General features: G+C 38.5%; 4 protein-coding genes, 1 non-coding gene and 1 pseudogene across 5 annotated transcripts; 4 read left to right on the plus strand and 2 right to left on the minus strand.

Annotated features, from left to right (window-relative positions):
* Positions 1-961: 961 nt before the first annotated feature.
* LOC103431906 (alpha-1,4 glucan phosphorylase L-2 isozyme, chloroplastic/amyloplastic-like) lies at positions 962-6,508 on the minus strand. The gene is made up of 15 exons (XM_008370081.4): positions 5,836-6,508; positions 5,139-5,368; positions 4,925-5,026; positions 4,624-4,800; positions 4,263-4,538; positions 3,907-4,178; positions 3,656-3,773; positions 3,173-3,556; positions 2,918-3,070; positions 2,565-2,693; positions 2,251-2,487; positions 2,074-2,150; positions 1,544-1,730; positions 1,270-1,470; positions 962-1,176 (listed from the first exon to the last, which is right to left on the minus strand). The coding sequence occupies exons 1-15, from the start codon at positions 6,032-6,034 to the stop codon at positions 1,060-1,062; spliced, it is 2,859 nt and encodes a 952-aa protein (XP_008368303.3). The 5' UTR covers positions 6,035-6,508; the 3' UTR covers positions 962-1,059.
* Positions 6,509-7,493: 985 nt separating this feature from the next.
* LOC103425470 (putative SNAP25 homologous protein SNAP30) lies at positions 7,494-9,482 on the plus strand. Its single transcript, XM_008363552.3, has 6 exons — positions 7,494-7,732; positions 8,101-8,557; positions 8,688-8,781; positions 8,867-8,982; positions 9,067-9,164; positions 9,250-9,482. Exons 2-6 carry the CDS (start codon positions 8,216-8,218, stop codon positions 9,344-9,346), a joined length of 747 nt encoding a protein of 248 aa, XP_008361774.3. The 5' UTR covers positions 7,494-7,732; positions 8,101-8,215; the 3' UTR covers positions 9,347-9,482.
* Positions 9,483-13,053: 3,571 nt separating this feature from the next.
* LOC103425471 (receptor-like protein 35) lies at positions 13,054-15,721 on the plus strand. Its single transcript, XM_008363554.4, has 12 exons — positions 13,054-13,159; positions 13,246-13,413; positions 13,521-13,668; positions 13,773-13,844; positions 14,060-14,131; positions 14,261-14,332; positions 14,422-14,565; positions 14,659-14,739; positions 14,839-14,910; positions 15,051-15,122; positions 15,351-15,422; positions 15,515-15,721. The coding sequence occupies exons 2-12, from the start codon at positions 13,320-13,322 to the stop codon at positions 15,603-15,605; spliced, it is 990 nt and encodes a 329-aa protein (XP_008361776.3). The 5' UTR covers positions 13,054-13,159; positions 13,246-13,319; the 3' UTR covers positions 15,606-15,721.
* Positions 15,722-15,814: 93 nt separating this feature from the next.
* LOC103425567 (pentatricopeptide repeat-containing protein At5g66520-like) lies at positions 15,815-17,276 on the minus strand (annotated as a pseudogene).
* TRNAT-AGU (transfer RNA threonine (anticodon AGU)) lies at positions 17,273-17,346 on the plus strand. Its single transcript has one exon. It is a non-coding gene; the product is annotated as a tRNA-Thr (tRNA).
* A 1,105-nt stretch (positions 17,347-18,451) lies between these two features.
* On the plus strand, positions 18,452-21,012 carry LOC103403264 (heparanase-like protein 2). Its single transcript, XM_070815034.1, has 10 exons — positions 18,452-18,658; positions 18,802-18,838; positions 18,992-19,175; positions 19,261-19,415; positions 19,536-19,769; positions 19,857-20,046; positions 20,205-20,330; positions 20,426-20,525; positions 20,593-20,678; positions 20,727-21,012. The coding sequence occupies exons 1-10, from the start codon at positions 18,452-18,454 to the stop codon at positions 20,929-20,931; spliced, it is 1,524 nt and encodes a 507-aa protein (XP_070671135.1). The 3' UTR covers positions 20,932-21,012.
* Positions 21,013-21,169: the final 157 nt, after the last annotated feature.

The raw sequence follows: 21,169 nt of genomic DNA on the forward strand, positions 1-21,169 counted from the left end.
ATGTATTAGTATTTACGATAAATACTGATTATGGATATGTACTTTCTTTCTATTTTGATGAACAATTAATGAGTTCAATTTGTTTAGACTGATTATTTTCAACTGAAAATGAGAGGTTTTATATTTGACTCTCATTATGTGACTCAATCAAATCCCTCATCTCATTGTGTAAAATAAAATATCATTGTATAAAAAATAGATCTTATACTCATATAAAATTTGACCCTCGTAACAAAATCTCTGACTCCGCCATTAGTAACCATTGCATTATTAAAGTAGGAGCAATACTATAGTTTTTCTCTATTTAAAGGTGGTGGTGTGTTGTTGGCCTAGGAACTCTAGGTGATAGGTTAATTTATCATTTGCGTGACAAGGACAAAGAAATCGAATGAGTTCCAAAACAACTTTTATTAAAAGAATCATATTCCAATCGAGGCGTTTTTCATAAATTATATTATCTCACATTGTTAGGCGGCCAGTTCCAAATTCCAATCCACTTTAAATGGTGAAGACATTTCTCCTTAGGAATCTCATCGATGGGGATCCTCCCAACAACTAAAAAAAATATGGTTAATGGAGAAAATGGCAAGCTAGTTCACTTTTGAGTTTTGAACTTTAGTTGAAAATAGTAAGCTAATTATTAACTCGGGCAAATTAAACCAATTTATTGGTAAAAGAGTTCCTTTAGAAAGGTAATTTTAAAGGAGCATGGGAAAGAGAGGGAATACCTTTTAAATTAAGTTGAAGGAGGAGGACCCTAAACTAGGATTCGGAATATTGTGCTTTGAGTTGGATTCAAAAGTGATTGCCTTCCTCAAAAATGGCACTTGATAGGGCCATTATTCTTTTTTAAAGGAGCTAGGGTTAAGAGGAACATTATCTTCACCATGAGAGAGAGCTACCTCACTATATATATATACATATATATATATATATATACATATATATATATATATATATATAAGCGTTAACCAATTAATATATTAATGTGACGCTAATTGCTGATCTGAATTTGCTCCACAACCTAGCTATATAAAGCTTAGCTATTTACTTTTCAATCTACTGTAAAACAACAGGTTCAATCTTCCATATGTCCCTCGCGTATTCATGAATTGTACGGTCACTGCTGAACTTGTACGAACCAGCTGTGTTCAAAATCGACTTCCTCGTCCATCTCTGCACCATGTTCGTGTACATTTACAAGGAAGTTAATGTTCAACGAGAAAAGAAGCAATATGAATTAATTGTTCAAATAATATATACAATCACCTTTTGGTCTCGATATGCTTCATCAACCTTGTCTTGGCAGTCAAGGTAACTAGGGAAGTCCTTGCCAACGAGAAAGTAATCAGCACGACCATAACCTTCATTTCCTTCCAATGATCCCATGAGTTCATCATAGTTGTAAGGACCAAACACGCCGGTTCTCACATATGCCTTCACTTCTTCGAACCGCGGGTCCGGAACGAACTGCATTACATGTTAATTAGGTCTAATAGTTTGTTAACTGAGTGATTAGTAAAAAACTAATCATATATTCTACCTTTCCTTCAGATCTTTCTTTCCTTAGCCCGGCAATTTCATGAGCATGTGCACCAAAGAGGAAAAAATTGTCCTCTCCAACCTCTTCTCTTATTTCGACATTTGCCCCATCTAGGGTTCCAATTTGTACGCAACCATTCATTGCAAATTTCATGTTGCTAGTTCCACTCGCCTCCATTCCAGCAGTGCTGAGAGAGCCACAGAATTAGTACCATTATTACCATTATTTATGATTATGCGAAGTTTAGAAACGTTTTCAGACAACCAGAAGCACTTTCATGAACGTTTGACAGAAAAAAGTTTAAAGTACTTGGGTTATGGTGCTTTCTATGAGAAGCACCTATCAAGCGCTTCCTTGAAAAGTGCTTCCAAATGCACTTGAATTTTTCTTAAGAACTTTGTTATGCTTCTAGTAAAAGCGCTTATGAGCATAAGTGCTTTCTGTAACAGCATTCCCAAACAGGCCAGAAGTTTATGAGACCAAATGATAACTTGTAATTGAAGCAATTGTGCAGAAATGAATCTAGAAACCTGATATGCTGGGAGAGCTCACTACCGGGAATAAGCACTTCAGCAACACTGACATTGTAGTCAGGAACAAACACAACCTGTGGTTAAAACATCGAAGACATATACACTTCACTCAAAATTATTGACAAGAATGGACATGGTGAAGCAGCTGATAATTTCTATGAGCCAAAAACATACCTTCAAAAGGTCACCTATGTCTCGATCGTTATTCACAGTGGCTCCAACATCTGTGATAAATTTCACAATCCTTTTCGCTTGGATGTAGGTTGCGAATGCCTTTCCTCCAAATATACACACCCTTGGAACAAACTTTGCTTTTCTTTCCTCAGGACTCATTTCCTTCATTTCCTTGTAGCGATAAATGATACCCAGGATGTTCAATAGCTGCCGTTTGTATTCATGAATGCGCTTCACCTGATATTATATATAAGTTTAGTTGAAAAACAGGACCAGAGGAAACAGGGGAAATATTTGTAGGATCAGAAATTTACTTGCACATCAAACATTGCGTCAGGGTTGACTAGATAACCAGTTTTTTCCTTGAGGAAGGATGCAACCTTAATCTTGTTTATCCTTTTCGCTTCCCTCCATTCGGATTGGAGATCTTCATTATCAGCAAACTGTTAAGAAGTTACACAATGTGTAAAAGGAGACCATATAGAACAAGCAAAAAATTTGGGTACATTTGGGTGATGCAGGTAGTTTGCACAATGCCGATACAACTTGCTATCATCTTACACAAAAGTGAGATTTATAAATATCGAAATTCATATATTGAAGCGAAGAAAAAGACCAGCAGATATGTATTCAATGACTTGCAGGTTAGCTAGTTATGACATCTTACCTTCCGAAGGGTGACCAACATGTCAGTATTTCTCACCCAATCGTCTGTTCCAATCCATTTGGTTATAATTTTACTTAGACCTGGATTGCAGAAACGAATCCATCTTCTCGGTGTCACCCCATTTGTCTTGTTTTGAAATTTCTCAGGCCACAACTGCCAGAGGTATTAATATTATGTGAAAAACAGTGGACAAAAAATATGCAAATACTAAATGGACGTCAGTAACACTTCCAAGTTTTGTTATAGGGTTTATACCTTATAGAAATCGTTAAATACTTCGTTCTTCACTATTTCGCTGTGAATCTCAGCAACGCCGTTTACTGCATGTCCACCAGCAATGCATAGATTAGCCATTCTCACCGTCTTTGGAAGTTTAGGATCCGGTTCAAATGTAACCTCATTTTTTGTATTAGTGTCCAGTCCTTTAGATTGACCTACTTCATCAGTGGTTTTAGCTTCTTCATCAGAAAAATCAACTTCCTCAACGTGATCAACTGCAGAACTTTCTTCTGATTTACAGAGAATTCCAATGACTGAATCAGGCAAATCGATATTATCAAGAATTCTCATTTCTCTCAGTTTTTGTTCCAACAAGTTAAGATCCTCTGTGCCGTACTCAGCAATAATGGTATGAATTAGCTGGTCAAGAAATCGAATATGTTACATACTACAGTAGAAAGTAAAGAATGAATCTTTTGCTCATTAAAAGAATTTTTATCGCAGAACGCTGAATATTACCTCCTCATCAATCGTTTTTATGATCTCAACGTGTCGGGGAAGTAATTCCTGTATGAGCTGCAAACTCCATTTCTCCAATGCCTCAGGTAACACTGTATGATTAGTGTATGCAACAGTTCTGGCAAGATAATCGACGAATGAAAAAACATTCGCTTATATATAATTATACATGTAAGGAAAACACTCCAAGTCACACGGAATGCGCCAACTTGAAGCTAAATAACTAATCAAAATATCGAGAAGGGAAGTACCTTCGAGTAATATCCCAGGCTTCCGTCCAGCTCAAGCCCTTAACGTCCATCAATATCCTTATCAACTCTGGGATGCAGAGAGTTGGATGAGTATCATTCATCTGCACTGCAACCTTCTCAGGAAACTCCTCCCATTTCACAGACTCCCCCGATCTTCTCTCAAACCGCGCAACTATATCTTGGAGAGAAGCAGAACACAATGTGTACTGTTGCTTTAACCGAAGTGATTTTCCCTCCATGGATTCATCCCCAGGGTACAATATATAACAGATCTAATGAAGATGAAAAGATTAAAGTAACACAACAATACAGATTTGGAAGAATAAGTGTAACAACTATGATGAAAGCATACAAACCTTTTCGGCATTCTTTAAAGCTGCATACGCCTTGGCATGATCTCCAGTGTTGAAAGCATGTAAATCAAACTCTTCCGGTGCTACTTTTGTGGACCAAAGTCGAAGGTTTATGGTGGTTTTAGTTTTATATCCCGGTATGGGGACATCGTAGGCAACCGCCATGACATTTTCGCCTCCAATCCATGTCTTTTTTCCATCTAGCCCTGAAACAACTTCGCCGTAGAATTTCACAGGATAGCTCACATCATTTCTTGGAATTTCCCACGGATTTCCCATCTGATAAGGGAAAGTGTTCTTAATCAACAAAATTCAGTGAATGACTTTTAACAGAACAGGAAAAAGTAAGTCTCAATGATCAAACCTCCAGCCAATTTTCAGCAACTTCCTCCTGCCCATCTTTTGTAATGTGCTGTTTAAATAAGCCATACTTGTATCTGAGTCCGTATCCCCATGCCGGGTAATTTTGAGTGGCCAGGGAGTCCAAAAAGCAGGAAGCAAGCCTCCCCAACCCGCCATTTCCAAGCGCAGCATCCGGTTCCTGTCAATTAACAACACAAATTTTAGAGACTGCCAAAGTAACCAGACAATATTAAGTAAGTCCATTCGAAGGAATGCTCAACGGAAATCGCAGTAAAGTTAATCTAATGGTCAGGGCATCTGACCTGCCTAGCTACATCCTCTAGATTGTGCCCTAGCGTTTTCAAGGCATGTGCATAAGCCCCCGAAAGCTCCAAGTTACCAATGGCATTCAGCAATGCTCTTCCCTGCAACAATTTTAAAACATAACAGATGAGACCTCCTTATGCTCAACAAGCAATGTATACAAAATAGAGGTTATTTTCGGCATCAGGACAAAAAGAGAAGCTCATGGCAAACCTGTAGAAACTCCATTGAGAGATAATATGCCTGCTTTACATTCAGCCTGTCATGGTACTCATATGTAGCGTTCCAATTAACAATGAGCATGTCACGAACACTTTCAGCGGTAGCGTAGAATGCCTTGGGAAGCGCGAAAGATTCGATAGAGAAAGAGGGTGTGAATTCGGCATGGTATTTGATATTCGATGCAATGAATGAAGAATCAGGAGGAATTGTAGCCAAACTGCCTGAACCATTTGATCAAATCAAATAACAACTTAATCAAGTCGATATAAATGAGTGAATATAAAGATTTTTGGAAGTGGTAAATGCCCAAATTATTGAAAGTGCTTTAGACAGCATAGAAAAAGTTGAATGTGCTTCTGGGTTAGCAAAATACATGGAAGAGAGAATTTCAACTTGCTTTTAAGAAAACGCTTTTGAGCTGAAGTGCTTTCTGGAGAAGCATTTTCAAACGCACAACGATTGGCCTCCTAGAAAAAATTCAGTGACAGGGCAATGAAATCTTCAAAGTGAGATTGTGATGAACCACCTTGACTTAAAATTGATATAGCAAAGTAAATTCCCACCTCAGCTGAGATGGGTAGAAAGTGCTTATGCATTTGACTATGAAAGCATCAAATCTTTTCACTTTTATGAAAAAAGCACGTTGCAACCAAAACTCTAAATCAAAAGGAAACAAATTTAACCAAACCTTGTTGGGTATGAGTGGCGACATCTTTCTCATCAGTCTCCACGTTCTTCACACGAAGCTGCCTCCTTGCTCGGCTGCGGGAACAAGTGGTTGTTGTGATAAAAAACGGTCTCGAGTTTCTTCTTATGTGGTTGGAGTGTATGAAGCTTGAGACGAACTTTGACGGTGTTGATTTCGCGGAGAATGGTAATGCCGCCATTGCTTTCTCAGTATCCCTCTGAGAAAGTTAGTAGCAGAGCAAGGAGAAAATGAGTGAAAGAAAATGTGTTGCCTTTTGTCTGCTTATCTTCCTCATGTTTGAGACGAGGGAAATGCTTTGATTCGTCGTTTTCCAACGACTCCACTATTACTTAGTTTACCACATTAATCTTTTTTCAATTAATTGGTTTAATCCAATTAATGAAATTTTTTATTATTGCTCCATGTGCTTTTCATCCTGAAAAAGTTTACGAGGAGGGGAGCTATCCTATTTTAGAATCGTATATCACAAACTTCTTCGAGAACTTACAAGAGGTTTTAGTTCTTAGTTTTTATAGATCGCCACCAAAAAAGGTTGCTGGTAGTAAGACTCGAACCTAAGCTTTGATTTAACGAAAAGAACAATTCTTACTAACTCAATCAACCCTCGTTGGCATTATTCACTTAACTGAAAATTTGGCACAATTATTTGCATGATATTGTTCCTGCATTTCCTTGAAATTTCTTGAAAAGTATGTGAAGGTTTTGGTCTCACTTTTAGCCAAGACAAGTGGGCCGTTCCGTTATCCTAACAACTTACCCTACCATGCAAGCAACTATCACCTTCTTTTGGTAAATCTTTCCCCTCCAAATTGCAACTAGCCACTTTGATTTTGTTAATTTTTTTATTTTCCTGAGAATTTGATCTTTGTTTGTTGCTAATTCATTTTCCAAATCACCCTTTTTCTATAAATTATGTTGTTCATCCATTCCTCGCAAGTTTTTTAGTGTGATGTCTCATGTCACATTGTATTACTAATCCAATTGTTAGTTATATAATGATAAACAGATACACATATTATAACATAAGAGCTCTAAAAACATCACATCACAGTTTGATGATCACACTGAAAAAGTAATCATAGGGCAAAAGACTGGTCTCTAACAAATTTAGAATGAACCAACTACCAACCAATTTATTGATATTATCATCTACAATGTACGAGTCTCAATCTCATATCCACTCTCACTATGAGGAGAAAATTTTCGGTGTGTTCGGAACATTGAACAGTAAATCACATCTTATTATACAATTGAAAAAAATAATTCTTTCAAGTGTTTCTCTAATTTTATAATAACATATAGCATTCCGCTTTATATTGTCGGCATACTGTAAAAAGGCTGCACTATAAGAAATTCTAGAATGGAATAAAGGTTTGGGCCACCAATGACTCTCTCTAACCCAAAATCAGACCCAATGGCAAAAGGACCATTTTGGGATTTTATTAACCCAACAAGAAGCATGCAAATTGCCAATGGACCACAGTGACAGGGGCCATCTGCTTCACCCACGTGGCATGCATACACGTCTTGACAATAATCCTTTATTTATCCACAAAAATAATACAAAACTGAGGAAATTTGAGGAGGGAAGAAGGTAAATCCCTCCCAACGGTCTCTCAAAGTTGGACCTTGGATTCGGAGGAAGTTAGAGCCGTCCAGTTCCTCTGCTTTTGCACGGCGCATTTTTCTCTGATTTTTTTCCTCACAACCACAGACACAGAAAATAAATACTTCTCCACAGAAAACCTTTTGTTTCTCTCCAATTTCTTCTCAAATTCCTCTTTTCGTTTCAAGCACAAGCTAAATCGTAATCCAAAAACTGCAGTGGTTTGTTTATGAAACACTACCAAGTTTTGATTTTTATCGAAATTTCTAGGTACATTTTTTGATCTTGATCACATCCCATGTTGTAATTTTTGGTGATCAACTCTGGAGCTTTTCGTTTTTGTTATTGAATTTAGTGGAATATTGCAATGTGGTATGAAAATGTAGGCCAAGTGAAGAATGTGGTATTAGAAAGAAATTGGGAAACCCTAGTTTTGATCTTTTGTTTCTAAATTCGTGGTCTTTTACAGACGTGGGTTAGGTTAGACAATACAACATGCTCACACGCTTGTAGTCGAGTTTGATCCCCTTCTCATATATTAAAATGATTTCTAGTAGTTTAGAACATCGCTTAAATACTTAATTGCTATTAGTTTATGAATTTTTTCTCATCGTTTAACTTTTTTTCTGAGATTGTAGGTACCGTATTAGAATCTTCACAAGGATTCAAACAATTTCCTTTTGATTTAGTGACTTTTGGTTAAAATAATTAAAAAAACCTTACCACTTAGACAACCATTGGTTTCTTGCCAAAATGTTTGGGTCAAAAAAATCACCTGCAAAGATTGCTCAAGCTGATTCAGATGCCGGGAAGAACGTGCTTAACCCCGCGAGAAGAACTTCTTCGGAGCCTATGCTTGTCACCCCGGATTTCAGCAACGAAAAAAAACCGTTAGAGCAGCAGAGTATGCAAGAGTTAGAGAAATATGCCGTTAACAAGGCCGAGGAGACAACAAAGAGTGTCAACAACTGCCTCAGGATTGCTGAGGACATCAGAGGGGATGCTACAAGGACACTTGACATGTTGCACCAGCAGGGTGAGCAAATTACAAGGACTCACATGGCGGCTGTTGATATCGATAAGGATTTGAGTCGGGTAACCTCTCCTTGCTGTCATGCTTTTAGTTATTCCCGGACGATTTATATTTTCTTGTGACACAAGAAACTATAAATCTTGAAGAGCAGCATTTTAGATCTTAATACCTATTGATGCATTCTGAAAACAGGGTGAGAAGATTTTAAACAATCTTGGAGGCATGTTCTCAATGCCTTGGAAGCCGAAGAAGACCAAGGATATTTCGGGGCCTGATTTTTCATTAGGTTTGCTTCTGTTATAATCTGCTTGCTTCATATCCTAATTCTTCAAAACCTCATAAAGCTTATTGCATCTGTTGATCATGTTCAGCTGCACCCAAAAAAGCTGACCCACAGCAGAAGGAAAAGTTGGGTATAGCTCCGAAAGGGCGGTCAGCTCCTGCAACGCCTCCTCCCGAAGGATCAGGTGCCTTGCAAAAAGTCGAGGTAAGTGTTTGCGATTACGAATGTCAAGAATATGGCTACGTGCTCTCCATATTTACTTATATGGGACCGGTTTGTCAATATCAGCATGAGAAGGCAAAGCAAGAAGATGCTCTTTCAGACCTAAGCAATATATTGGGGGATCTGAAGGGTATGGCTATGGACATGGGAAGTGAAATTGACAGGTTAATATCTTTGTTCTTCTCTGTAAACTTTCTTCACGATTTCGTATACATGTTTGCATTATTGTTAATAATATGGTAAATGCAGGCAAAACAAAGCTATTGATAATCTCTCTGACGATGTTGATGAGCTTAATTGTCGAGTGAAAGGTGCCAATCAACGTACACGACGATTGCTTGGGTGAAGACCAACAGCCTTACAAATACCAGCAACCTAACATTAGTTACTGTAACTACAGAAATCTTTTCCACTTTCGATTGTATATAACTGGTCTCCCCCTATTTGGGATATGCATGCAATAAAAGGAGCCTTTTTGTTCAGATTTCACCATACAGCTCTAAATGACAATATATAGTTCTGCATTCCAATTTTCTTCTCCTCCACTCCTCTTTTCTTCCTAACTTTTGGATCGAATCAATCAAATAAGATCCCGGGACGGGACAGAAATAAGGGGATGATGGCGGGAAGAGAAAACGGGAGTGAAAATCACTACCGACACCAACCGTGTGAAGAAAGTTTGAATATTTACAAACACTGCAATCTGCAGTTGTACAACAGGCAATCAGGATGCCTTCCTGCTCACGTTTCCTCACTCTTCACAGGAGTCCAGTTATTTCCTGGGACGGCCTTTTTCCTGGAATATGAAATGTAACCCCCCAACATATCCTATAAAAACCCCAAGCACCAACACGCTTGTTCCCTTCACAAACCATGAGAATGTACACTCCCCACTGCTCCTAATAACTCCAGCACCACCACCGCTACCGATATCAACAGACTTGATACCGCCTACACCAGCTCCACTACAGCCGAGAACTTGCCCCGACGCTAGAATCTCAACCGTGTCGTGCACCTCCCCATCATGGTTTCCAACATAAGTAAGTTTCTTCCTTGTGGCAACCAACCTAGTGTACCTAAATTCACCCCTAATGATGCAAAAATTGAAGAAAATGGCGTAAATCCTTAAGTCTCTGAACAAATAATGAGCAAAAAAAAAAAAAAGGAAAAGGAGTGGCTATTTGAAAATTTTCCGTCTTATTTTGAACGAACAAGGATTGTCTGCCCTCCACGTGCCTTCTGTTTGTGTGGTTACAGTTAAGCCACGTCAACATTTTATATTACTATTTATTTTTGTCTTATTATATCTATAAAAAAAACAATATAAAAGGTTAACGTGGCTTAACCGTGACCACACAAAACAGGAGAGCACGGAAGAGACACCATAAGTGAACGGCTGACAATCCTTGTCCATTTTGAACATGTCAGTGTACAAGAAAGATATAGGAGTAAGAGTAGACCATAACATATTTATGTGAATCATGTGACAAAGATAATAACAACACATATTTACTGACACACTTTAAAATACATATATGTTGACTTTTACGTATGTAAATAGAATTACTGAGAACAGTAATTACCGATTAAAAAATAAAGACACAGAAATGAGTTAAGTATCCAATCTATTGGTGACTGGAGATAATGGAACGGATAATGAGTTGTGAATTTGTGTTTGTGAGTTTTAACCACCACTCCACTCCACTCCAATAGACAATGTATCTCGGTACAGAAGATTTTTCATTGTGTTGGGAACATCGTCCAGTACCTCATGTGTAAAATTACAATTAGGTAGAAATTTATAAAAAAAATATTTCTAATCAATTATATTATAACACTCGAAGCACTAATTTGTGTCCCTATGACACCGAAAATTTTCTCCTCACACGGCAATTGTAATTATAAATTGGGGTATTTTGATATGGGTTCAAAGTAGTTAAAAATTAAACCTATTTCAAAAGTCAAAATTCATTAAAAATTGGATCTATTTCAAAAGTAGCCTATAAAATGGGATCTATTTCAAATTTTCCCTTATAAATTTAAGTCCTTCATGTGCCTCTTGCGCCTTTCCTTTGCATTAAACTCCTTTTAGTTTTACTACTACAATTCCATCACCATCATCCTAAACACCTAAAAAGTTTCTCCCCTTCTAAACCACCCCCCCCCCCTTCCCATCTCTCTCTCTCTCTCTTCCCAAGAATGACGAAGAGCTCTCTCTCTTCTTTTTCGTTTCTCTCCTCCACTTTCGGCCTCCGGCGGCGTTTTCTCATGGCCGCGGCGGCAGTCTTCATTTCACTACTTTTTGTCACATCTGCTGCCGCACCCATCTCTAACCCAATCAATGTTACGCCAAGAAACCCCCACCACCACCGTAATTGCGATCATCCGACTTCAGTTTCGGAATGGTCGAGTGCTCAGTTACGTTCTTTGTGCCTTGAACTCACCCACCACAGAATAGTCCACGGCTACCTTCCCCTCTCGCCGCCGCCACTATCCTCGTCGAGCCCCTCACAGCCGGCTCACGACGACCATCAAGATCAAGATGGTCACCAGATTGATCCAAGATACGGTGTCGAGAAGAGACTCGTTCCCTCCGGTCCCAACCCTCTTCACAATTGAAAGTGCAAGTCCTGCACCCCAAGTAACGTCCTCATCAAACAAATTTCTGAATATTTTACCACGAACATATAAATACTTATCGTTCTTGATCGGTTCTTGAGCGTTTCTTGGCATCTTTCATCACCAAAGTCGTTCTTGAGCGTTCCAGCAGCCATATTCGAGTCCGTTTTCCGTCTTCATAACGAAATGATGAACGACGATCATGCATCGGGACCGGTATAATATTGCTATCAAGGAGTTTAGCTAGTTCTTTAGTTCCTTAATCCTCTTGCTATATTTAGTGCATTAGTTTTCTTAATTAATTAGTACTCATCGACGCATGTACACGTTATTTTCATATTTGTTTATGAATTAATCATCGCTATCCCGATAATTTAATGGGAAATTAATTCTCGTGGAAGCGGGAAAAACAAGCAAGGAAATGGTCCCAGATTTTCTTGAATTGATGTTCTTCATGGGATCGGAGGCGCCAGTTCAAATTTGGGTGGGTGGAGGAGGAGATATCGTCATCATGTAATTCAAAAGATGCCTATGAATATCATAAATATACTTGAAGCTATCGCTTTCTTTTTCGAGGTCAAAGTGGACATTTTGCTTTCCAAAATGTACCATGTGGGTCCGAATTTAAAAGTTATCGTGTATTTATATTAAGTTCAAGCTTTTTCTATGAATACGTGAATTTAATTTAGAGTTCTTGTTTTTGCTTTCAATTTTTTGCGGTTTGCGAATAACACTTCTCTATCTCAAGTATTTTTATTTTTTTGTATAATAAGGTGAAATATGGATCGCATATCATGAAAGTGAAATATGTTAATGAAATACGTTATTGGGTGTAAACGGAAATATTGGCATTCCTCAACACACTTACTTATTTGAACAGTGACGACGATTAAATCTAGTTCTCATTAGAGAAATACGTAGCAAAAAAATATGCTCTACCCCCTAGTTTAAAATGCTATTACAAAAATAAGTAAAATGAAGTTCGAGTGTACAAAAAAAAAATCAAAAGATGCACAGAACTTATAACTCAACTGACTAGAATCATTTATCTTTTCTAGAATTTGAATTGAAATTCTCTCTCGTTCAATACTGCTCAATTACTATTTAGTACTACGATCTTGTGGTATTCTTCTTCGCTTAGAAGTGAGAGGTATTATGTTCGAATCTCATGAATGACGAATTTGATACCAAATTAAAGTGTTCATTGTGTAGCTTAGTCGAACTCTCGCTCACCTCTAGTGTAAAATGTAAATGTTGATGTACTCAAATACTGCTCAATTAGTAGAGAGAAGAGAAAAACGAGAGGCCCAAAAAAGCCCATAGTACACCCGTAGATAACTAAACGAGACAAGGCCCAAAAGAAACACCAGCGAAGAGGCCCAAAGAAAAAACAGCAGGAAGGAGGCCCGACCAATCAGAAAAAAGGAAAAAAGAAAGAAAAAAAGGGTCACCGACGCGACTCGGGAGGACGAAAGCAGAGTTCCAATCTCTGGAGACTGGAGAGATCGAAGAAGCTCAAGGGAAATCACTAATCTCTCAGGTAGTTACTTAACAAATCATAATTAAGGACAGAGTTTTAGATCTAATTAGATAATTAAGTGCCACTTAATTAATCCGAGTGGAAAGTGTGTGTGAGTGAAGAAGTCTGAGATCAGAGATCTGCTGCGAGATATCTCCAAAATCCCCTTTTGGAGACGACAATGGCACTTCGTCTTCCGTTTGCCGCGTTTTCTCTGGTCCTACTCATCGTCTTCCCTCCGCTGCTTCTCGACGCCAAAACCCTCAAACGCGACAGTAAGTCCTCGACTCCTCACACCTCTCTCTCTCTCTCTCTCTCTCTCTCTCTCTCTTTCTGCGAATGTGATTGGGGAATTATGGAAATGGGTGGTTTTTTGTGACAGTGAAAGCGCTGAACGAGATCAAGGCTTCGCTGGGGTGGAGAGTGGTGTACGCCTGGGTAGGAGACGATCCGTGCGGAGACGGCGACCTTCCGCCGTGGTCCGGTGTCACTTGCTCCACTCAAGGCGATTACCGAGTCGTCACCGAGTTGTAAGAACACTACTTCCACCTTCCGTTCGATTTCGCTCCAAAGTTTTTAGCTTTAACTAAAAATTACGTATTTATGTGTTGTTTCTTGTTTTGCAAATTTGCAGGGAGGTTTATGCAGTGTCAATTGTTGGCCCTTTTCCTACTGCTGTCACCAATCTCTTGGATCTCACTAGGCTGTAAGAACACGCACCTCTTCAATCTGCTGATATTTAATTTATCCAAAACTATAACAATTAATACAAATTGACGTTTCAAAATCTATAAATTTATCAGATACAAATGCATTAATCAATAACCCTCTGGTTGTTTTTAATTTTTTCAAAACTTAAAAAGTTTGATCTTTGTTTTGAAGAATCTACTATATCTGTATGTGACTCTGTCTGTGTCACAGGGATCTCCATAACAACAAGTTAACCGGCCCTATTCCTCCGCAAATCGGACGTTTGAAGCGTCTCAAAATGCTGTACAGCCCTTTTCTAATCCTTTTTAGTTCAAGATAATTTGTCTTGTGTTCAACTAATGTGCATATTTTTCTAATAGAAGTCTTCGTTTTTCTATTTTTGATCGTTTACTAATTCTTGTTGCTTCTCAGTAACTTGAGATGGAATAAGCTACAAGATGTCATTCCTCCTGAAATTGGTGAACTGAAGAGTTTAACCCATTTGTGAGTGAATTCTGTTTCTTTCTTTTACAATGTATATGAATTTTTCTTGTAAGGGCTAATTCACCATGATTTACTTAATAATTCGGCAGGCATCTTAGCTTTAATAGTTTTAAAGGAGAAATCCCGAAGGAGCTTGCTAATCTTCCTGAGCTTCGCTATCTGTATCTGCAAGAAAATCGCCTTGTTGGGCGGATTCCTCCAGAACTAGGAACTCTGCAAAATCTTCGGCACTTGTATGTTTACATAACTACTCCTCACACTTTGTCAAGATAATGCATCTGTATCTTGTTACCAATGTGTGCCATTGTGGTGCTGTTTGTTCATAGGGACGTTGGTAACAATCATTTGGTGGGTACTATTAGGGAACTCATACGTATTGAGGGCTGCTTTCCCGCTTTGCGTAACCTGTAAGTTAGTCCAAGTTGGCGAATACATAATTATCTCTACCTCAAAAGTATAAATGACATGGTAACTGAAGTGAATCTTTTTGCAACTGGGGTATCTAGTTACCTAAACAACAACTATCTTACCGGAGGAATTCCAGCACAGCTTGCAAGCTTGTCCAAACTGGAAATACTGTATGTCTCACTCCCCTCTCTCCATTCCTGTCCCGATGGGCTGTTTCTAATCTTGAGTTAAGCATCATCAATTTGGATTGGTTTCATTACATTTTGACCTGACACGAAGCTTGTTGGGTTGATTATTTTGTTGGTTACAGGTACCTATCTTACAACAAGATGTCTGGGATAGTTCCATTAGGACTTTCCCATATTCCGAGACTGACGTACTTGTGAGTTCCTTTTTACGACATTTCTACTCTTTGCGTATGTGCTCGACTAATTGGTGTTTAGGGGGTAGTTTCATCAAAGATCAAGGGCTTGCCTCCTTTTTTATACGGTCAACTTGTACTCTGGAAAGTAAACAGCCTTGATGAAGGATCTACCCATTACTGCGTTAGATTAAGGAAAATTAATGTGCAGTTTCATTCATTTCTTGTTCGGGTTTTTATCAAATTTAGGTACTTGGATCACAACCAGTTTTCAGGAAGAATTCCTGATGCCTTCTACAAACACCCGTTCTTGAAAGACATGTGAGTTTCTTTGTCTCCGGAACTTGGAAACTTTGAATTACTAAAACTATGCAGTATTGTGTTTGATACTTTGGTCAATCGTTTTCTCACAGGTATATTGAAGGGAATGCATTCCGACCAGGTGTAAAACCGCTAGGCATACACAAAGTTCTCGAGCTCACAGACTCAGAATTTCTCGTCTAGTCAAGACATCAAGCTACTATTTACTTGTTAACCGGTTGTGTTTTTTACTGCCCAAACAAGGGTTCTTATAGTCTCGGAACGAAATGGAAATATATATCGATGAAGTTTTGCTGTCACTGATGAGTTCATATGTTGCTCAACTCCGCAAGGAGTTTGCTTATATGGTAAATGGTAGCAGGACTTCACATTAGTTGCAGAACTAATGCATGTTTTAAATCATAGTATAGAAATCAACCGTTTAATTTTTGGTAAGAAAAATCTCGATACCGCAAATTTGGTTTAGTTCTTTTTTATGTGTTGAAGGTTAGGAATTCGGCAATCGAACATTAAAGCTTTGATTCAAGTCTTGTCAACTTGAAACGAACATCGATCTCTGCCTGAAAATTCTAACTGCATTTTTATGGTCTCCAAAACTATTGACCTTGACCGAGCTGCAACCTGGAGCCTTGTGTACGCCTCCGTTTCTCATCAAATTCCTCATTCATCTCGCATCACCATGCTTCCCTGAAGCTGCATGCAAATTCGACAGCAAGACATAGACGCCCATGTGACATTCGAGGTGAAATGCTCTCCAAGCTACTGCTTATTCAGATGATTTACTTGAACTGGCAACTGGGTATACTTTGAATTATCTCCTTTGCTTCTTCGAAGAACCCGGCACGGCTTAGAAGGTCAACGATACATCCGTAGTGTTTGCTTTTTGGCTCAACGTGTATATCCTACGCATTTTATCAAACACCTTCATTCCTTCGTCTGCCATGCCGGAATAACTGCAAGCAGTAAGCACAGCAATGAAAGTAACATCATCTCCATGCATTGCATTCCAGCAAACCGTGTCTCTTTGCAGCATTTCAGCAAGCAATCCTCTAGCTAACTCCAATCTCCTACATTTGGCATACATGTCAATCAGACCAGTGGTCAATCGAACACTTAACCGCAACCGAAGCCGATTCAAATACGAGTGAATCCAAATCCCAATATCCAGAGCTCCCAAATGAGCACAAGCGCATAAAACACGACCAAAAATCGCCTCATCGGGTTCTGTATCCTAAGCTGCATCAACTGGAACAAATAAAGACCTTCCCTGAAACAACCATTCTGCACATACCCAGAAATCATGGCACCTCATATCCACCTGTCCCTCACCGGAGCTTCATCAAAGAACAATCTCGCCATGTCAAGATTGCCCACCTTTGCAAACCCAGAAATCATGACCATCCTTGAAACTGCACTTAGGCTAGGCATTTCATCGAACACGTACAGTGCTCTCTTCACGTCATCAAACGCACAGTACATAACAATCAGAGAGTTACCCACAAAGATATCAGAAACAAAACCCAATTTCAAACAGAACCCATGAACCAATTCCCCAAGACGACACCTTTGCATCCTCGCACAAGCCTTTAGCAAATAAGGGAGGGTATAATTACCTGGGCACATCCCATTCTGCAACATCTCGGTAAATACACCGACGGTCAGGATGAGTTCGTTTCTGAGCAGTGAAGCTTTTAACATTGTGTTGTAGAAGCAGATTGTGGGCTCATATGGGCACTCACCTTCATGCTCAAATGATCGAAATGTTGGTTTACAATCCTTTGTCCAAGCAAAAGGCCATTCTATTGGTTTCACCAGATAAAAAGGAATCTGATGAAGGCATCCCCAAGAATGCTTTCATAGCTCAGTTGGTTAGAGCACCCGTTTAGTAAGCGGGAGGTCTTGAGTTCAACTCTCAATGAAAGCATTTAAGTTGATTTTTAAAGAAAACTAATGAAAAATGTTTGAATTTGTTTTAACGATAAATACAAAATAAATGGTAAAGTAAATAGTACCATAATTGATTTTTTAGTATAAAAATATGATTTTTCGTTAAAATGAACAATACCGAAAACTTTTCGTTAAAGTTTTTTTTTTCTTTTCCTTTTTGTGTTGGACCTTTGGAGCTCCGTTTTGTCTTGTTTCTGCATTGGGCTCTCTTTGTTTTTTGGCACATTTGTGGTAGCAAAAATTCGTTCAATTTTCAGTGGGAAATTTAGTTAATGAATCTTCGATATCTAAGTTAGTTTATTTGAAAATAAAGAGAGTTTATGGCTTAACAGGATAGCCCAAAATTTACTATTAATTGATGGAAAATGAGGTATTTATAGAACTAGGGCTGGCCATATGTGTAGGGTTTGCCATGACATGTGTCGAAATTCAGTTGGCCAATATATGTCATCCATTGGATAAAGTATGAAAGAATTGTCCTAGAGATATTATTGAATTATATTGTGATTCCTTATTTGATTGGGTTGGTCTTCAATTAGGAAAGCATAAAGATAAGATTTGGTTATTAATGATATCTTTAATACATTTGACCTTTCCCCTTATTAAGCTTGGTGGGATTGTAGTCACAGGCTCATGTTTTCAAGAGGGTAGTACAATAAATGTGGGGCGTACTAATTTAATGGGAGCATTTTCGTTACTTGTCACTCCAAAAAATTTCAGATTATCTTTTGCTCCACAATATTTTCATATATTTTTATCAATCATGTAAAATATCAATTTGTGACAATGCGAGTAAAATTATTAAACCTAAATTGCGATATCACACAAAAACCCACTATTTCGGTTAAACATAATGATTACTACAACAAAATTATCTCAAATTGGATAAGATATATAGCAGGATATATAAAAGAGATTTTCAAAATCTTTAAACTGTGAGTGATACGTACATGAACAAACACTGGATTTTGACAAACAAACAAATTACCCTACCTAGATTTATCCCTATCCATATTATGTATTTCAAAAAAAGCACTATACATAAACGTGATTTTTCTCCCAGATTTACTGTGTGTGAAAAAATGGAGGTTAGAGGAGGAGCCATATTTTTTATTTGTGTATCGTGGTTTTCATTAGGTTTAGCTGAGTACGTTGAAGTGAGAGTCAAGGGAGTGACTTTCATAGCCACCACAGATGATAACTTCATCTGTGCAACTTTGGACTGGTGGCCTGCTGACAAATGTGACTACGATCAGTGCCCATGGGGGAAGGCTGGCACTTTTAATCTGGTTTGTAGCGTCTTTTTCTCCATTGAACACTGCTCATCTCCTTATAGTTAACGAGTCTTTTCTCGTTATGTTTTCTAGCCGTACTCTTTCATCTTCTTAATAAACAAATTGGTGAGGATCCTAAACTTTGCTCGTATTTGCAGGATTTGAGTAACAAGATCTTGCACAATGCTGTCAAGGGTAAGTGTTTCCGAGTAACACTTTGAGAATTCGATTATCGAAACTCTGACGTTTAGTTCTGCTCGCCTAATCCGTGATTGGCTTCACTACTTTCGTTTTAAAATTAGAAAACGTTGTGTTGATGAAGGACTGAATTTGTTGGAAAATTTTCAGCTTTCAATCCAATGAGGATCAGAGTTGGAGGCTCATTGCAAGATCAGGTCCGTTATGGAGTAGGGTTTGGAGACAAATCATGCAACCGTTTCAAGAAAAATGATTCGGGATTGTTCGGATTCAGCGAAGCTTGCCTTCACAATAAAAGATGGGATGAGCTCAATCAGTTCTTTAACAAAACAAAGTATGATAATTTCTCCATAAAAAGCAATGCAGGAAATAAGATGGCACTTTGATTTACTAAACACTCACACGTTCATTTTTTGCAGAGCTAAAGTCACATTTGGTTTGAATGCCTTGCATGGGAAGAAAGTGTCTTCTGAAGACAAAAGTCTTCGAATCGGCGATTGGAACGCTCAAAATTCTCGTGATCTGATGGAGTACACAATTGCAAAGGGATACGAGATTGATTCATATGAGCTTGGTAAATGACTTTTGTTTTGTTTTTTTAAATGCGGACTTTTTTTAGTAGTTAATCGCTCTGTAGAAGGATTGTGAGTTTGATATATGTAACTGTTGCTCATTTGACTGCAAATGCCAACAGGGAATGAGCTATCCGGGAGTGGAGTATCTGCAAGAATAGAAAGTGAGCAATATGCAAAAGACATGAAAAAGCTCAAAGAAGTTGTGACAGAATTGTACCCCGATGCCTCAAATCGACCTAAGGTTTTAGGCCCTGCTGGATTTTACGACAAGAAATGGTTCGAAAACTTCCTGCAGGCCACGGGGCCAGGCGTTGTTGATGGTGTAACTCATCACTTATACAATCTTGGTGCAGGTAATACAAATATTACTAATCATCAATAAGTATTGATCATTGGCAGAAAAATGTCTGATTTGGGGAAAATCTTATGATTTTTTTCAGGTGTTGATCCCGAGCTTATCGACAAGGTTCAAGATCCATTTTTTCTGTCAGAGATAGCTCAAACATTTTACGACTTGTCGAATACAATCCAGCAGTTTGGGCCATGGTCAGAAGCTTGGGTTGGGGAAGCAGGTGGAGCTTATAACAGTGGTGGCAAAGATGTCTCACATACTTTTGCTGATGGCTTTTGGTAAACACATTTTTTGCCTTTACAATTTGGGAACTGAATTTTGCACTCCTTTGTTCTCTCCGTGTACATTATGGAGTGACAGAAAAAACGAGAGTGTGAAAATCGATACCCGAAAATCTATGAGCAAATATAAACAAATGTGACTTTGATTGAAATAGGTATTTGGACCAGCTTGGCATGACATCAACCTACAACCACAAGGTTTACTGCAGACAAGCCTTGATTGGAGGGAACTATGCTCTGCTTAACACCACCACATTCATCCCTAATCCCGATTATTACGGGTTCGAATCTCCGCCTTAAATTTGAAATGGTTATCAAACAGTACCGAAGTTCTTAAACTTTTCTAAATCTTTTCCGTTGTTTTTTCCCCTACCAGTGCACTCTTGTGGCATAGACTAATGGGAACTAGGGTTCTTTCCACCATGAACTTTGGCTCTCCTTATCTGAGAGCATATTGCCATTGCACAAAGAATCAGGTACCTCAAACCCTAATTAGCCTTTCCTTTATTAACATTTATAGCATCTTAACATATTTTGTTACAGAAAGGGGTCACACTACTTCTGATCAACATGTCCAACGCCACCACCTTCGACGTCGCTGTTCTCCCCGACTATAATTTGTACCCGAGGCAAATACTTACGACCAGAAAGTACGGTGCTAATGATGAACCAGAAAGAGAAGAGTATCATTTGACACCAGAAGGTGGCAACATTCAAAGTGATGTGGTATTGCTCAATGGAACTCCTTTGAAACTCACAAACTCATCAGACATTCCGGAAATGAAACCAAAACTCGTTGATCCCACTTCGACGATCAGCGTCGCAGCGGATTCAATCGTCTTTGTATCTATAAAAAATTCCCATGCTCCGGCCTGCGCTTAATCGAATATCTTTCTTACATTTTTTTTTGGTTCCACCTTTCTTTGTTCTTTAGATTAAAGGTTTCAAGTATTGGTAGGGTTAATTTGCAGTGCTTTTTTTATGTAATTTTAAGTACTTTTTTCGAAACAGAAGAGTAGCATAAACTTTTCATGGAATTTTTCTTAAGAATTCCGAAAGCTAAGAATCATTGCAAAGAAGAAATACTTTCCTTTCACCAGGAAACCCTAACTTGTGTGCA

This window comes from Malus domestica, chromosome 16 (assembly GCF_042453785.1).
Source record: "Malus domestica chromosome 16, GDT2T_hap1".
In the NCBI taxonomy this organism is placed as follows: domain Eukaryota; kingdom Viridiplantae; phylum Streptophyta; class Magnoliopsida; order Rosales; family Rosaceae; genus Malus; species Malus domestica.

Excerpts from the sequence above, each read along its gene's own strand:
- LOC103431906 (XM_008370081.4), bottom strand. The coding sequence starts at position 6,034 with ATGGCGGCATTACCATTCTCCGCGAAATCAACACCGTCAAAGTTCGTC. Across the intron at positions 5,027-5,138 it reads TCTCAATGGAGTTTCTACAG|GGAAGAGCATTGCTGAATGC; the intron begins GTTTGCCATGAG and ends AAATTGTTGCAG. Across the intron at positions 4,179-4,262 it reads CTTTAAAGAATGCCGAAAAG|ATCTGTTATATATTGTACCC; the intron begins GTTTGTATGCTT and ends CATCTTCATTAG.
- LOC103425470 (XM_008363552.3), top strand. The coding sequence starts at position 8,216 with ATGTTTGGGTCAAAAAAATCACCTGCAAAGATTGCTCAAGCTGATTCA. Across the intron at positions 8,558-8,687 it reads TCGATAAGGATTTGAGTCGG|GGTGAGAAGATTTTAAACAA; the intron begins GTAACCTCTCCT and ends TTCTGAAAACAG. Across the intron at positions 8,983-9,066 it reads GTGCCTTGCAAAAAGTCGAG|CATGAGAAGGCAAAGCAAGA; the intron begins GTAAGTGTTTGC and ends TGTCAATATCAG.
- LOC103425471 (XM_008363554.4), top strand. The coding sequence starts at position 13,320 with ATGGCACTTCGTCTTCCGTTTGCCGCGTTTTCTCTGGTCCTACTCATC. Across the intron at positions 14,333-14,421 it reads CTGAAGAGTTTAACCCATTT|GCATCTTAGCTTTAATAGTT; the intron begins GTGAGTGAATTC and ends ATAATTCGGCAG. Across the intron at positions 14,740-14,838 it reads TTTCCCGCTTTGCGTAACCT|TTACCTAAACAACAACTATC; the intron begins GTAAGTTAGTCC and ends TGGGGTATCTAG.
- LOC103403264 (XM_070815034.1), top strand. The coding sequence starts at position 18,452 with ATGGAGGTTAGAGGAGGAGCCATATTTTTTATTTGTGTATCGTGGTTT. Across the intron at positions 18,659-18,801 it reads AGGCTGGCACTTTTAATCTG|GATTTGAGTAACAAGATCTT; the intron begins GTTTGTAGCGTC and ends TCGTATTTGCAG. Across the intron at positions 20,526-20,592 it reads GCCATTGCACAAAGAATCAG|AAAGGGGTCACACTACTTCT; the intron begins GTACCTCAAACC and ends ATTTTGTTACAG.